At 38.3% G+C, this 16,728-nt stretch overlaps 2 protein-coding genes across 2 annotated transcripts in view; one reads left to right on the top strand and one right to left on the bottom strand.

Moving 5' to 3' along the window:
* LOC113648638 (sodium/potassium/calcium exchanger 3-like) overlaps nucleotides 1–16,209 on the top strand; it is a 93,257-nt gene extending 77,048 nt beyond the window's left edge. The window contains exon 6 of the mRNA XM_047811829.1: nucleotides 16,189–16,209. Within this exon, the coding sequence (XP_047667785.1) occupies nucleotides 16,189–16,194 (6 nt within the window). The 3' untranslated portion in view covers nucleotides 16,195–16,209. The remainder of the gene's footprint in view (nucleotides 1–16,188) is intronic.
* Nucleotides 1–16,728, bottom strand: part of LOC113637319 (sodium/potassium/calcium exchanger 1-like) — a 319,664-nt gene that overhangs the window by 41,887 nt on the left and 261,049 nt on the right. The gene's annotated exons all lie outside the window — the stretch shown is intronic.

The following is a 16,728-nucleotide window of genomic DNA, read 5'->3' as shown; positions in this document are numbered from 1 at the left end:
CACAATATGAGTCGGGGTGACAATGATAAAACATCAGCTAAAACAAAAGATTGATTTGCTCCGGTGTCCCTTAATATCTGTATTTCTTTTTGATCAGTCGCATCGTCCAATAAGGAGATTAACCCCTTCATCACGAAAGGTTTATAACCAACATCAGGAGCATCCTGTGTCCCTTCGGAGCTAAAACGTCCTACCTGACACATAGCATTCAGTAAGCCAACGCTTTTAGGCTGCTGTGTTTGTTGTTTACGTTTTTAACGCATTACAGTCAGCGATTAAATGGCCCTGTTTATGACAATAAAAACACTCACGAACATCTTTAGATGAAGGTGCGACCTTTGCCCGAGAAGACTGATCGGGTATAGGAAGAAAAGGCCGAACTGCGCTCTTATCTGTCCGTGAAGAAAACACTGTCTTATGTGTAAGGACAAATTCGTCTGCTAAAACGGCAGCATGTGACAGCGATGATACCTTTTGCTCGTTCAAATAAACCACAACACGTTCCGGTAGACAACTTTTAAAATCTTCCAGCAAAATTAGTTCTCTCAATGAAGCAAAGTCTTCCACTTTACTGGCACTACACCATTTATCCAGCAAAGTACTTTTCTCACGGGCGAACTCTACAAAAGTAGAATTAGAACTCTTTTTATGGTTACGGAACCTCTGCCTATAGGCTTCGGGAACCAATTCATACGCACGGAGAATGGCTAATTTTACGGTTGTCATATTGTAAACTCTCCTCCAAAGGTAAAGTCGAGAAAACCTCTTGTGCCTTACCCACTAATTTGCACTGAAGTAAAATTGTCCATGCTTCTTTTGGCCAACAAAGTGAAGTTGCGATACGTTCAAAAGCATTAAAATAGGAGTCAACCTCGGTTTCCCTAAAATGAGGTACTAACATGATATTTTACCAACATCAAACGTACTCGCTACTGAGTGTGCACCTGCCGGTGGAGAGGCCATAGCAACTCGCGAGGGCACATGTGCAGAAGGAGCTGGCATCACTTGAGGAGGAGGAACCGGCTGCGCGACAGCTGCACCACCAACAATTTTCATGGCATCCAATTCCAACTGTCGCATCCTAACTTGTTTCTCAGCCTCAATCTCAAGTGTACGTATCTTAAGGCGCAATTCTAATTCAGCCTGTCGTTTATCCGCTTTTTCTTGAGCTTCCATTTGCAAACGAGCTATCCGAACTTTTAACCTCATATCCCCCTTGGAACCAGAGGAAACAGGTGAAAATGGATCAAACGGCGGAAGGACGGTCCTAACCACATCCTCTGCGCCAGTTCCGGAGAACGGCTCACCTTGCACATTCTCTCCATCAGTTATATCAGGACTAGAAATGCCTTCCGCACCAACTAACACCGAGTCTGAATCCGAAGCAACCAGAATTTTTAATTCAAGCAAACGATTCCACACAACATCCTTAATCTCTTTCTTAAGCGATTGTCTCACTACCGGAAATGGAAATGACTCGCAATGGCTAGTAAATCATCCTTTCTACATTTGTCAAATAGCCCCACCGTGGGGTTATCAACAAAGGTTTTTAAATCAAACGAAGTCATGATTGTTACTCCTATCCAACAAACAGCAACCCACAACCTTTCTAACACTCCCCAACCTGTACCATCACATGATTTCCAGTACACAAACAGTGCTTAATTGTTTCGGGACCAGCTGTTATTTGTTATTGATCCCGGATGAGCCCCCACTAATGTTACAAACCCTTTTTGTATGTGCCTAGGGGTCAAGGGTGCAACATTAAAACCCTGAACGTGTACTGGAAATAAGTACTAGCTGGAAACCACCAAGTCCACAATAGTGTCTTTTATTCATACCATCACCAAACAGTCCAAACATTATATACAAACTATATACATTATAATTTTTACAAAACAAAACCCAAACTAATTCACATCAAAACAGGGACAAGAGAAAAGAACAAGACCGTGCCAACTCAGGGAAAGAAACAAAACAATCTTACTAAACCGGAAACAAAACTTCTAATCTAACTCAGTCACGATAAACCATACGTTAAACAAAAAGAAACATCTTCAGCGGGCAAGACGCCCCTAACTACACTACACTTACTAGAAACAAAAATACAAGGGGTGGCACGTGTCACTAACCTAGTGTTCTAAACAAGTAGCTGTAGCTCAGTGTTGCATATGTACATCACGTGATGTCTTACCTGTTCTATTCTCTTTCCCCGTTTATGGTGTGATTTGATATTTAATCAGCCAGATAACAATCGGTAGGAAACATCAGAGAGACAGGACCAGAATGAGGCATGGAACACTGATACAGCACAGAACACAGACTTAACCAACAACTTAACACAAGGATGGTACAGGACAAAACAAAAACCACACGAGTCAACCACCAGACAAACAAAAGACGCCGTGTGCCAGAGAGCTCCCGCCTCCTGCACAGGTGTGCCTTTTAAATCCCACGTAGGGCGCCCCCATTGGTGGAGCTGCACATTGTCATCACCATGCATCGCTGTGATTGGCAGACACACACTGACATGTTAAAACAAAAGTGAGGGCAAAAGAGAAGGGAAGAAAAACAACAACAAAACACCATTCCAAAAAAACTAACAATATTATGGGGGACGTAACAGTCCGCAAAAGACTTGTTAAGCTAAACAATTAGCAAATACAAAAAGTATACAAAAGCAAATACACTCATTGCCAAACAAAATGGCCAGCTAGCAGACTTACATCAATAGCTTTCTCTGCAAAGAGCTAACTTTTGGAGAAAATTTCAAAGCATCCAGTCCAAGAAAAAATTTCTGAAACAGTTCAAATGTGTTTCTTAGCTTTGAAGGATAGCTCAAGTTCAGGGAGTATATGAAGCCCATGAGCAGAAGGCAGGAATTTGTAAGATTCTTGTATCCCGACAGTACCGCAGTTCCCTCAATGACGATGACGACATCAGCTATGTTGGCATCTTCCTCTCCTGCGGTGCTGCCCAGTACAACAATCTTCATTAGATGACTGGTGAAGCTATCTTCAATCATGTCTCTTCTGACATCCTGTCAAATACACAAATGAGTGAAAAAGTGGTTACAATATTGTACAGTAAGTTGTATGTTCTCTTTATTTTTGTCTGATAAGTGCCCCACACAGAGGTTAAATCTGTTATTAAATGAAGAATGAAAAAATTAAGAAATGAAGAACTGTGTCTGCAAGACACTTAAACTAGTTGCAAAGCTTCAGTACTGTAAAACGTTTTAGGCACTTGTGTAAATATTCTGTAAAGTGGGGATGCCTTTAAAATGTTTTCAGAAATTAATTTTCATTTACCTTCTATTGACTAAAGCAATATTTGTTGTGATCACCCTTTGCACTTAAAGGGTTAGTTCACCCAAAAATTAAATTTCTGTCATTAATTACACTACTTAATATACAATATAGTGTTTCGAGGAAAATACATTCTTCAACAAGTAGAATCTTAGAAAAGTGGAACTCAAGTGCATCAATTTAGTTAAAATGTGCACAGACAATCTTGATGTAGGCAAGGAAGTGGTACAGTTCTGCTGTAGCTTCCATGTTTTTCCATCACATTCACTGTAAAACGTTAATGAACATCTGCAAATGACTAAATATTTTAAGCAGTTTAAGTTGCTACTAGAAACAAACAAAAAATAATAAGAGAAACTTTAAGAAGCACATTTTTGAACGGTTATTTTAATACACCCGAGATATATGCTAGCATTAGCGACAAGCACGTGTACATGCATACACGCATATATGCACAGACAAAAAAAAAAAAAAATCACCTTCAGAGGGGAGGTTGAAGTCACCAAGCACTGTCAGGGGGGAGCTATCGGAAGGGAAAGCACTAAGCAGTGAGTCCATTTCTTCCAGGAAGTCTCCTAGGGGACCAGGAGGGTGGTAGACAACAATGATAAAAAGGTTGATAGGAGAGGGAACTGAAATGGCATGAAATTCAAAAGAAGAGATGGTTAAATGAGACAAGAGTAGAGGTGTAAAGCACCATTTGAAACTACTCCTGATTAATCAGCTGAGAGAACAACAAAGACCAACACTATAAAATCAACAATGGTATAGAACAGAGGTCACTAACAGGCGGACCGCGGTCCGGGTCCGGACCCAGAAGCTGTCCAATCCGGACCCGGACCTACGGCCAAAACAAAAGGTTATGCTTTAAAACTTGACGGGACGCTTCTATTTTACTAGGAGCAGCTTTTGCAATCTTTACGGTAAAGGTAGTGGAAACGCACAGACCAATTGCATGTGAGTTAAGCCATCCCACATGATACCACTCAGCCAATCAAATCTGTGCATTCCTGAAGTAAACACTGCGACTCAACAGCTTTCTCTACAATGAACATAATCAAAACTAAGTATGGTTCTACACTCACTAATGAGCAGCACCACATGTGTATGAGAGCGGCCCTGACTCCATTCAAGCCCAGGTTTAACATCCTGCCAAGCTAGAGCTCAGTTCTCTCACTGAGATATAAAAGGGAAATTTAAGCACTTTATTTAAACATACACAATTTTCACATTTTATTTATCTTCTCTTATTTTGAAATGTAGCCCAACTTTTATTTATTTAATGAGAGAACGTTATACATATCTACAATCATACATATATGATGCCCCGATTGTCGGTTCTTCACAATTAACACAATTACAAGCATACTTAAAGACACTGAAGGTTATTATTATTGTTATTATTATTATTATTATTATTATTATTATTATTATTATTATTATTATTTCACATGTAAAAACTTCACAGTGTTTAAATTCGAGTTATTAATGTGCTTGCATTCTTATTCTCTTGCATACTTATTATTATTATTATTATTATTATTATTATTATTATTATTATTATTATTATTATTATTAATGTGCTTGCTAAAGCACATTCTTATTCTCTTGCATACTTCTTATTATTATTCTTATTATTCTTCTTCTTCCGGACACTTTTTCGGCGCGTAACTTGTCACGCAGCTTTTGTCCTAGACCCATAAATGAGGTGTCAAATCGACCGGCTCATTGAGGAGAGGTGTGCTATCTATTTTGTAAGCGATCAGAATTCCAGAATTCCCAGTATGGAAGTTCAAAGGGGTGTTTTTTCCCCATAGACTTGAATGGGGAATCTCTCTGTAGATGTGCTAACATCCAAAAGAGGGCAGCAGACACCAGTGAATCTGTCAGATCACACAACGTGAAGAAAAAGATCAAGGACGGAAGTGCTGTGTGTTTCGGTCAGAAACGCGTTTTGGATTAAAGCGTCTTGGATTAAAAGGCTTACATATTCCACTTCTTTAGACTCTTGGGGATTTTTTACAAGCATTTGTTTTGGAAAATATTACCCCAGTGACGAAAGTTGGATTAAATTAGTATGATGGCTATAAATCATATTATGCAAGAGTGGTTGTCAACCTTTTCTCTTTTCAACCTCTTGTCCACAACAATATCAAATGGCTTATTTCTACCAAATAAAATATACTAGAGCTTGGCATGTCCACACAATGTAAATTTGTTACAAAAACATCCAAACAATAAGAATAATCTTGATTTTTGATTGTTTTAGCTTGTCATGTTTGTTTTGTCATATTTTGAATAACTGTCATTTAAAAGTCATCTTAAGGCCTGATTAGAAATATGTTGAGGGTCCCATCCCCATGGTTGAGAAACACTGCTATAAAACAAAGAGCTACCTATTTGAATATAATTACCTTTGAACAAATTCAAGTGTGGAGGATGCCTCCTCCTGGTAAACCAGGTTGAAGTTGTATTAAGATGCAAACAAAGCTGCAAATCCAGCCACAAGGTTGGTGTGTGGATTCACAACCACCTGACCTTCAATACTCAGCATCCACTGAGTTGCAGTGAGGATTTCACCTAAAAATAATATTGAAAATAAGAAATATAAAATTTAACAGAAAATACGACAGTCAACAATTATTGAACAATTACAACAGATTTCAAAACATTGTTCACTACCGAGGACGATCAGTCTTGGAGAGTCTGGAAGAGTGAAACTTGTTTCAACATCAGCTACTGTTGCCGATACCTACACGTAAGATGATAGAAAAACATGTGACACATTATATGTATTTACATCTGAGATATAAGTTTTTAATAATAAAGCACTATATATGGCTTACATCAGCCTGAAGAACGAGTGCTTCAGGTTTCTCTTTGAAATGAGATAGAAGTAGAAGGATCACGCATGGGATGAAACAAGATGCTCCACTATCATCAAACTTCATAAGTATGCGCTGGATCTCATTTGCATTACATCCTGCTGGCTTTTGTTGGTAGAATTGAATGATCATCTTTCCCTTCTCTTCCAAGGAGTTCTCAAGTTTTTCCAGAATGCTAATGTTTGTGAGTGATTTAAAGTGGAGTGATTTCCGTTGGAGATAGTATGTCGCTTCCATTAACTGGCTGAGATGTCTTCTCTCTGCTCCAGCTGGTCCCTCGGTACTATAGAGGTCTTTCATTTCTTTTTGTTTATCTTTGAGACTCTCCTCAGTTTCTTCTACAGGACACTCAGGACACAACCGTACTGGTCAGCAGGTCCTGGAGCAATGTGTTCCACTGATGAATTTGAGGTCATTTTCTGTTTCCTGCGTCTTGACAGTGAGCAGCCATGATTAGCATGCTCTACTCTTGTTTTAATTTGATTCAACAGAGATCCATAGCCAGTGCCAACCTTTGTGCCATCTCTGAGGACATCAGCAAAGCATTCTGGATATTGTCTAACTATCTTCTTAGCAACAATCAGGCACTGTGACTTCGATGGATTTAACTCTGTCAGTCTCATCTCATCAACAATTATTCTTACCATTTCTCTGCGATCCTTTGCTGCAGGTCGTTTTCCCAGTGAAATGGCTGTTTTAATACCAGAAGACATCCTATTCCAGGGAACTTCAAAGTTTTCAGGCCATACAGATAAATCCACAGTTGTACTGGAACTATCTGTGCTGGACACACTTGGAGTGCTTGATGAACAAGACTTTAATGATAAGAAGACCTCCGTTGTGGTATCAGAAAACATGTTTGTGGTTTCTCGTGGTGTTACTTTTACACAACTTGTTTGATCTGAAAAAAAAATTCACCTTGTATAATCCTAATATAGCTCAGCAAATCTCTCATTCATTTCTCTATTGTTGTCTTAAATTCAAGAGAGGGTGTGTTCTTAGAACACAAAGATATTTTCATAATTGTACTATGTTAAGCAAGTAGAATCCTAAAGATTGAGAGTCCCAAAATTGGAGTTCCCTGCACAGTTAAGCATTAAAGCATACTCAAATGTTATATATGATCATGCCAAGGAAACCACTGATATCAATATTTACAGTATGCAAAGAATTCCCTTTTTAATCTGACTTCACAAATAAACGTATTACTTCTACAGCGGTGGTTCTCAATCCTGTTCCTGGGGGACCCCTGCTATGCATATTCTGTACAGTATGTCTTCCTTACCTGACACACCTGACTGATCATCAGCTTGTTAGATGAGAGCTTCATTAACTGAGCTAAGTGTGTCAGATACAGCAGACATACAAAATGTGCAGAACAGGGGTCCCCCAGGAACAGGATTGAGAACCACTGCTCTAAAAAAACAGGGATTAAACCCCACCACTTGTATGCATTATCTTTATGGTGCCTTTAAGTATTGGTCCACATTAACAGTGTCTGAAAAATCCCAGTAAATTGTGTTTCACAAAAGCCATAACTCCTGCATTCCATGCACTGAGGAGTCGATGACACTGTATTGGTGTGATATAATCAGGGAGATCCTCCTCTTTAATGAACTACAGGTCAGATTTGGATTCAACTCCTATGCTTGCCAAAGTGTTCAGGAGAGAAGAAAGTTTATCCTCTGGTAGCCCAGGTAGGACTTCCTCCCCTAATGATGACATGGTTCTACAAATCTGGGAAAGAGTGATGAAAAGTAATCACTGGTAAGCCATTCATCTTGTACTGCACTAATGGATAATAGTCAAGGAGATTCTCTTGTTTTACACAAATGGAGTTTGACTCTTGATCAGTTTCTGTTAGACAATGGATGCCCATATCAAGTAGCTCCACAGCCTGCTGCATCCTCACAACAAAGTAGACAGACTCATTGGAGTGAATCAAAATCATGCTGCAGTTGCTGCCTTAATGCTCTCATTGTGGTCACCAATATGGAAATCATTTCCTCTTTCCACTTGAACTACAGGTGGAAAAAGAGTCCCGGCATTTAGGTATGACTGTAAGAGCTGATGTCTCTCTGCCAAAGTAGAACACAGGTTTTCTTGCGCACTGTTTAAAATAAGTGTGTTTACTTTCAAATCTGAGAGTCCAGAGACATGTAAGAGGTCCAAATTTGATTATAAGCTCTGGATAGTGACAGAGATAGTGATGTTTGGGTTTAAGGGAGAACTCTGGAAATATCTCCACCCTAGACTGGAGGTATTCTTCAATGAGGACACCTAAATAAGCGACCTGATCAGCAGTAATAGCTGGAGAACACACATACACAAACTATTTCTCTCAGGAGCAAAATCAACTTCCAAACATTGCTTTCACTTGGGCTTTTAATCTGGTCTCCAATCAGTCATGGGAGGACCCTCAAAAGGCACCAATTTTGGACAGCATGCCCACCCAACTTCCTACTGTTTGGACAAAACTCAGGAGGTTTGTCATCTGCATCGTTTCCAAGATAAGTAAACTTCATTATGCATCGATTAAGTTCTATAAACGTGAGGTGTTTTTCATTGTTTACCAAGTGGTTAATGCATAATGCTAAGTCACAGGAAACAATGCCCTCAAAAAGGTCATGTCCTAGACATGGTGGGAGACCAGGCTGGCAGACATGAAAGTAATGCAGCTGGTTGAATACAGAATCAAATTTTATTCCACACACTGATTCTGCATTGCTTTCTCTTAGGTCATCAATGTGCTGCTGATATGACTGCTTTGTTCTTTTTAATCCAGCTGACATTGGACTAGACTCAAATGTTTGTCTATCTATGTCACAAAATCTACAAAAATAAGTTCTCTTGCTGAAGTTTTCCTGGAAGCCCCCGATGCCGTGTGACCCCAGATTGTCTCCTGCTATCACACACAAAGCCGCTTTAATAGCTTCACCATCCTTCAGTACAATGCCCAGCTTCTCTGGACATTTAAGGTCATTAATCAATTGATTAAAAACTTTCCTGTCCAAAATGTCTGAAATCTTGTTCCCTGCAGAGCAGTACAAGCTGCATATGGACAATATTAGATCTGTTGTATGGCAAAATATGACCAAGTGTTAAATACACTGCCAAAATCTTGTGTTTTTTTCGGCCTGACCCTAAAGAATTTACAACCTTGAATGCATCTTGATAGAGAATCAAGGCTACAGCTGATTTGTGTGTTTTAAATAAAGTACTATTGGAAATATTATCTCCTTCCCAAATGTCCTCATACAAATCAGTGGTTGGTAGGCGAGAATGTGATCTGTTTCAAAAAGGGCTTTGAGTGTTTCCTTTACAGACTGTTACGACCCCGAGTTACGTCTAGGGAGTTCTCGGAGTCAGCAACTAGTGATGACCAATGTGGATGTGAATGGATGGAATAGACCAACTGGTTCAGTGTGATAATTACTCTAAATTGCCGACAACGGTAATGACATGGGCGGACACAATGCTTGTGCTGAGGTTTTTCTTTACTGTACAAAGTGGTAATTTACAATAATATACACATATATACAAATGGTTTGTGCTTCAACAAAAGGCGGGACTGGAAATTTGGCGGCGCCAAAGAAAAGAAACAAACAGAAAGTCAAAACCTGCTTACCTAACACTGCTTTATATTAGTCACGCTCATCTACAAACCAAAGTGAAACCAAAATCCTAACTACGCTATACTTCCCTCACTAACTAGAATACAGTGGGAGACACCGCCCCTTACCTGAGGTCACTAGACATGGAAGTATACCATGTGGTGAACAATGTATGAGCTCGCTCCTTCTTACCTCTTCCAGCCCCGTACGTAGAACAGTAGTAAACACCACGAACATAAATCACACAGCAAAATACACAGCAGATCACTTTAACAATTCTCCAATAATTCTCCGACAACTCTCCAACCAACAACCCAACAATGAGTCGATACGACGTTCGCGCTTTTATTGTTGCCGACTTCTTCCGGGGCGGTGTCCGTACGCTGAGTCTCCGCCCTGCACCGACCGGTATTGGGTGCACCGCATCGCGCTCACGCAGCCAATCCGCTGTAACACACACAATTAAAACACAGCGGCAAAATACTAAAAAAAAAAAAAAAAGGGGACACAGACACATACTGCGCAAAGCATTCTTTCCCTGAGTCATTAGTACCCAAATACACAGACACTGGCTCAACATAACTAAATGAGTTCTTATGTCTTGTGACATTGATCTGTATGCAATAGAGAATTGCCTGCCTTAAGTATATCATTCTTTTTGAGTTCCTCAGTTATATTTTTTATTGTGTCACTAGACACCCCAAGTTCAGACAATCTGTCTATGAGTTTTGAGAAGACATATGTCTGGGCCAGATCATGAATTCCTTGGACTTCCTCAATGATGGTCTGAATAACAGATGAAGGTAAAAGAAGCTTTGCTTGCAGTTTTAAGTAAAACAAAGTCAAATTCTTTAGAAACAAATCCTCATCTACACTATCGAGGTCTACAAAGACCTCACCTGTCTCAGGCCCCTCACTGTCATCAAGAGATGTAGAGGGCTGACACTCATGTTGTGATGAGTTTGCAAAAACAGTTTCATGTAGATGTTCAGGTTTACTGTTTTTGTGTGTTCTTGAGACATGAGACGCAAATGTAGATTTAACACTAAATGTCCTCTCACAGCCCTTAAAAGGGCATTTTATCTCCCTGCCTTCATCTATATGGTCTTAAATGTCTAATGAAGTCCTTCAGGCTTGTACATGTGAAATGACAAACTTCAATTTGGCAAGTCAATGCTGTGTCTGTTTGGTCAAATCTGACACTTCTATGATACCTCTGATACCCTCTGTGGTCTCTGTATAGATGAGACTTGAATGCTGAAAATTTTTTGAATGCACGGGAGCAATCAGGTACACCACATGTAAAGGAACAGTTTGGAACATTACTGTGTATTTCATATGCTGAGTAAAGCCTATAATAGTACTGCTCTCATGCTGACAACTTACAGTGATACACGTCTAAAAATACTTTTTCGATAGCAAAGTCAATAGTGAAATATAGCATCCATCCATAAAAAAGGCAGTGTACAATGGGTTTTTCACCTTTTCTCATTTGTCCCACACCACCAGTCCTATGAAGTTAGCTGTTGCGATCTCTGCTGTCTCGTGCCTGAAAAAGAATGTTAAACTTAATTACACTCCAAGCTAACCAAATTTCACGTTTAAAACAACATTGCAAGCACCTATACGTACATGTGAAAAGTGAACTACAAACTGGAAAATTAATTACATCTGACTATGTTGGCTAATGTTATGAAATATTTCAAGTCGAAATAACAGGCAACAACAGGCTTCAAATTGTTTCACATTAACTTAAGTATGACACAAGTAGTATGTTAAACTCTACATACCTCGCGCCTGAAACAAACATTCCTAAACAACGTTTAACGTCAACGTTTAACAAAGCGTAACATACAAAATAACATACTAAGCAAGCACCATTACACGCTACTACATGAAAAAAGTGAACTAAAAATAAATGATAATATGGGCTACAGTTATGAAAGGTTTCTGGTCGAAATATCAGGCAATCACAGGCACCAAACTGCTGCACATTCAACTCAGATATAACGCGGGTATTATGTCAAACACCTTGACGTGCCCTTAGTAAGAAGTTTAATCTGGCGAAATAAACTAGAAATTCGCACCATCTAACCATATCTTATTTTCTAAACTGGCAGCAAATAACGTGCGCGTTTATTTGTAATTAGTTTTCTTTAACAAGCACTTAGTTTCGCGTTCAATTAACTGCAATGCTCTAAAAACATTTTAGCACACATCCATGATAAAATGCACAGCATGAACAATGTTTTTAATTGTTTTTTTACCTTCAAGTTCGTTTAAGATTCGTCTCACCACCTTGCAGTCCAGCCAAGACCCGTGCTTTCTGCTGCCTTGTTCCCGCCTGAAACAAACATTTTAAAGTTAATGACACATAACTACCAAATGTAACATTTAAAATAAAGTACACAATTAACTTTTATATTTTGCTACGTCTTAATGACACGCTGTTGTGAAATACAAATTAATAACATCTGTTATGTTTGAAATAGCAGTCGCTTATACCAGATATCACTATTTAAATGACCAAAATAGTGTATATTATTTTAATATTTTACTATATTTTAATGATTTACGTGAACTTACCAACAATTTTGAATGATGACTCTTCGGTGTTCATGTCCATTTCAAACATAAATACACCCGCTCAATCCCATGATGCCATTTCACAATGAATTACTGTGAAAACACATGATATACAGTGGCAACACCTCCTGCCTGTAAATTCAATTACAGTTTAAATGAAAATATACTGTTAACAGCTGTAATACTTTGTTTTACTCATAATGCATTGTGAACTACAGTAAAAACTTGTAAAATGTTAAAACAGGAAATTACTGTAAAATTTTGCTGTAGAAACTACAGCAATGTTACAGTGAGGATAACCATGTGTACGTTGTATGGCAGTTACATGTGATATGGCAGTTACTCCACTCTTAACATTTCTATTCACAAGTTACTCTTGATAAATTTTTGTCTAAGCAAAAAACAGAAAATTGGAAAACAGAATGTTGGCTTCTACAAAGTGAAATAAAATACCAATATCAATGTAGTTTATTTCTACATTATTACCTAAATTAAGTTGCGGTTCTTTCATCTGACGTGAAGACCAAACAGAATGAAAATACAATAGAAGCTGTACAAAGACAAATGCAGTAATGTTACTCATTGTAGAACTGTGTCTTGGTTAAATGATAGTGATTTAGAGCTTAATTTAAAAACACATTTTAGATCTAATATACATTTGCAGGTGAGTTCTTCACTCAGGCGGATGTTGGTGTAAAGACCATCATTGGATCAGGACTCTTCAACATCCTCTTCATCACTGGACTGTGTGGGATTGCTGCTGGACACGTGTGTGTACTTCTTCTGTGTGTCTGTGTGTGTCTGTCTGCGGTTGTTAGTTGTGGTTCTTTCACCCGACATGAACCTCAAACAGAAATCGCTGCCATTATTGTGATTGTGACGATCACTTTCTGTGAAAAAGTCTCAGTCAGATCAAACGGAGGTTGTAGGCTGAGGCAGAGTGATGTCGGGAGTCGAAACACAACAGAGACAGTGTGAGGAGAAACTTCACCGTTTGTTGGTTTGATGCATGTTGCTGCAGGGAAGGATGTGTTTTTGTGGAAGGGTTTTCTTCTATTGACTGCCGTAAGTCCAGAAATAAAAAATTTTTTTGTTAACCTTATTTCTGCAGCTTTGCATGTCTCTGTATAAAGTGTTTTCTCCTTTAGCTGCACATGTGATTTTAAACGGGAATGTTAACGGTGTTCTAGTCTAGTTAATTTCTTAGTATTTGTATAATCAGTACAATATAGCAGCTTCTCCCTAACTCAGTCTCATAGCCATGCTAGCACAGATTAGCATCAACTAATTAATCAGCTCCTTGAATTGCTATGTAACAACGTGATGGTAAGTAAAGACCCTTAAAGATTTGATCCAGTGCTTTCTTAAACAGAACCAGTAGGGGGCACTGAAGAGCTTTTTCAGAACTGTCACCCGCATAGAAAAAAGTTAAAATTAGTCATTTTAAGTCAGAATAACTTTCAAAATAACTTTTAAAGAATTTGGTTCTTTAGACAGACTAGACTAGACAGCCTTCCTGCCAATTTGGACTGAATTGTGTCCCAGAGTAAAGTTTAGAGAGAAAGGAATTGAAGAGGAAGTGAATCTCTTTCCCATTCAGTTGTCTAGGCTTGTTCCCTTCTGGTCTGCTTTGTTTTTATTGATTTTTTTTTATTTATGCATCTATATACACATGTTTTTGTTCATGATCATGTGAATTAACTGGTGTGTGTGTGTGTGTGTGTGTGTGTGTGTGTGTGTGTGTGTGTGTGTGTGTGTGTGTGTGTGTGTGTGTGGTGTCAGGTGCTGCTGTTGAAGAGGTGGGCTGTGATTCGGGACTCAGTCACATACATGCTGTCTGTTGTGGCACTGATTGGTGTAAGTTCTGCTGCAAACACAAATTCAGAACTCCATGTGTTCAGTAATATCTCAGTAAACATACACACATTTCATCAGTTTGATCAGATCTGTAGACCTCATTTGAACACACACCATTGTGTGATGTCACTTTGACTTCCTTTTTGTGCTCTAATATTTCTAGTCATCTTACTCTGTTCTTTTTCTGCTCTAGATTACCCATGATGGGAAGATCGTATGGTGAGTGTGTGATGTGTTTCTGCTGATTGTTGATGGTGTGATTAAGAAGCTGTGTTAAGGTGTAGTAGGTAGACGTGGTTAAAGTCCATCAGCATGTGTTATGATTTCTGATTAAATATGTTCCAGTAAAGGTGTACATATAATATTTGTGCAACAATATACAGATGTACAGTTTGACCAGCCATATGTTGCTCTGTGTTAATGTCACCTGTCAGTGGTTTTAAAGAAATAGCTGATTGGTGTGAGTGTGTATAAATATATAAAAAGGCCCTCCAGGATTTGTGAGCACAGAAATTAATGAAAAATCAAGCAAATTCCCTGATATTTAGTGGAGCATTAACACAGACTTTCTGCAGATTTGGGCCAAGACATCATGTGATATCACAGTGCACTAAAGCCAAAGCCTCTTTGATTACTTTCTATGACACACTACACTTGACGCACCTTAATTACATACATGTCTTCATTGTAAGTAATTTAAAGAATCATGTGCTTGCAATTTTGCCAATCCAGGTCCCGTCTTCATAAAGAATGACCTCAGACAGCTCCTCATATAGCTTAAACATTTCTAACTAGGAATCTTATGTTAAGAGTGATTCAGGACCGAACTCGGAGCATCTCTGAGCAAGGACAATACATTTATCTTAGAGAGGAGGCGGGGCTTAACGCTGTTACTAGGCATGCCACATTCTTTTGAAGCCTGTGATTGGTTGTCTAATAAAAAGGAGCGCTTTTAAAATCTGGTCTCTTATAAGCCATTACGTTGTCTCTATGTTAAGATATTTAAGGCTATATCATGCAGGGATTCCCTTCGTGACCGATCATATTAGAGATGTTCTAACAAATTAAATTTAAAATAATACATTTTGTTCATGTAAACACCTATGAAACAGCACAGAAATGTCGTAGCTCCAAATGAGAGAATTTTGGCTGTTTCTGAGATGTTGGTGTATCTCTAAATGACATGGCAGCAGAATATCTGGCATTTCTGTACTGTGTTGATGTTATTGTTAAAATATGATGTCACAACATAAAATAATCCCTACAAGATCTAATCTGTATCATCTTATTAACTCACTATCGTTATTAAATATTGTATACAACACATTTCTGCACCTTTCAGCCATTTTCTCCTCTGATAAAGAAACTCTTTAAGCCTCTTAAATGTCCTCCTCACGTCTAACACTTTTTGACCTTAAGCACTCTTTTAAGGGTTAAGATGCTTCATGAATAACTTTTATCTTTACTGGGATCTTCTCCTTAATTTTACGGGGAAACGACCACAATCCTAAGAATGTTAAGCAAGTCTTTTCTAAGAATTTTCATATACAAGGGCCCTGAAGTTTTTGGGACTTGAAGTGAGTGTGTTTAAGTCAGCTATAAGTCGAATACGAAAACGTATCACAGCTGACAGGACGATATTTTGCTGAAGATGAGAAGAAATTTGGCTCATCATAAAAATTCTGATCCAATAATGAAACAGGCTTAAGGGAGTTTACATCATTTGAATTTTCATTGAAAATGAAAATATTTGCTGTTCATTGAGGTAGAAAATGAGCCACGGCATCAAGAAAACTCACCATCGTCACTCTGTGTGTTGGCACTGATGAATGTAAACTCTACAAACAGTAAAAAATAATTCCATAACTTAGTGCACATTTTTTTAGTTCCCCTAACACTTGATTTTTTGTGTGTATCTCTGTTTGTTTTCTGTTTTAGATTTAACTCCCACATACAGACTTTTTTCGGGAACGAACCATCAAGTGGACACGAGCGAGAGAACGGTAATGATTGTTGTGCTTCTGTCTCCGATGACCCTTCGTTTCCTTTGCTGTGTTCAGGTAAAGGTTAAACAGACAGGCTGATCATCACTCTCTATTTAAATGACATTTAAGTCCATCTTTTAGTTCTATAGTATATAAGGTTAATGAGATCCAAAGAAGGATTTATGAATTGATTTGTATTGGAAAATTAAAATGGATTTACCTGTAATTCTTTTTATCAGAGAGAGAGAGAGAGAGAGAGAGAGAGAGAGAGAGAGAGAGAGAGAGAGAATGAATAAGAATCAAGAGAACTAATAAAAACACAAAACCTGTACATTTAGTTATTATTGTGTTATGATTATTAATTTAAAAAACCTTGCCAGTATCAAACAGTGTATATACAGTTGTCACAAAGTTCTAGCTTTTTTAATTAATTATATAATCCAGTTATAATAATAATAATAATAATAATAATAATAATAATAATAATAATGTG

The sequence above is a fragment of the Tachysurus fulvidraco genome, chromosome 3 (genome assembly GCF_022655615.1).
Source record: "Tachysurus fulvidraco isolate hzauxx_2018 chromosome 3, HZAU_PFXX_2.0, whole genome shotgun sequence".
NCBI classification, from domain to species: Eukaryota; Metazoa; Chordata; class Actinopteri; order Siluriformes; family Bagridae; genus Tachysurus; species Tachysurus fulvidraco.
Note: the sequence above shows the minus strand (reverse complement) of the source record. Positions and strands in the feature narration are given on the sequence as shown.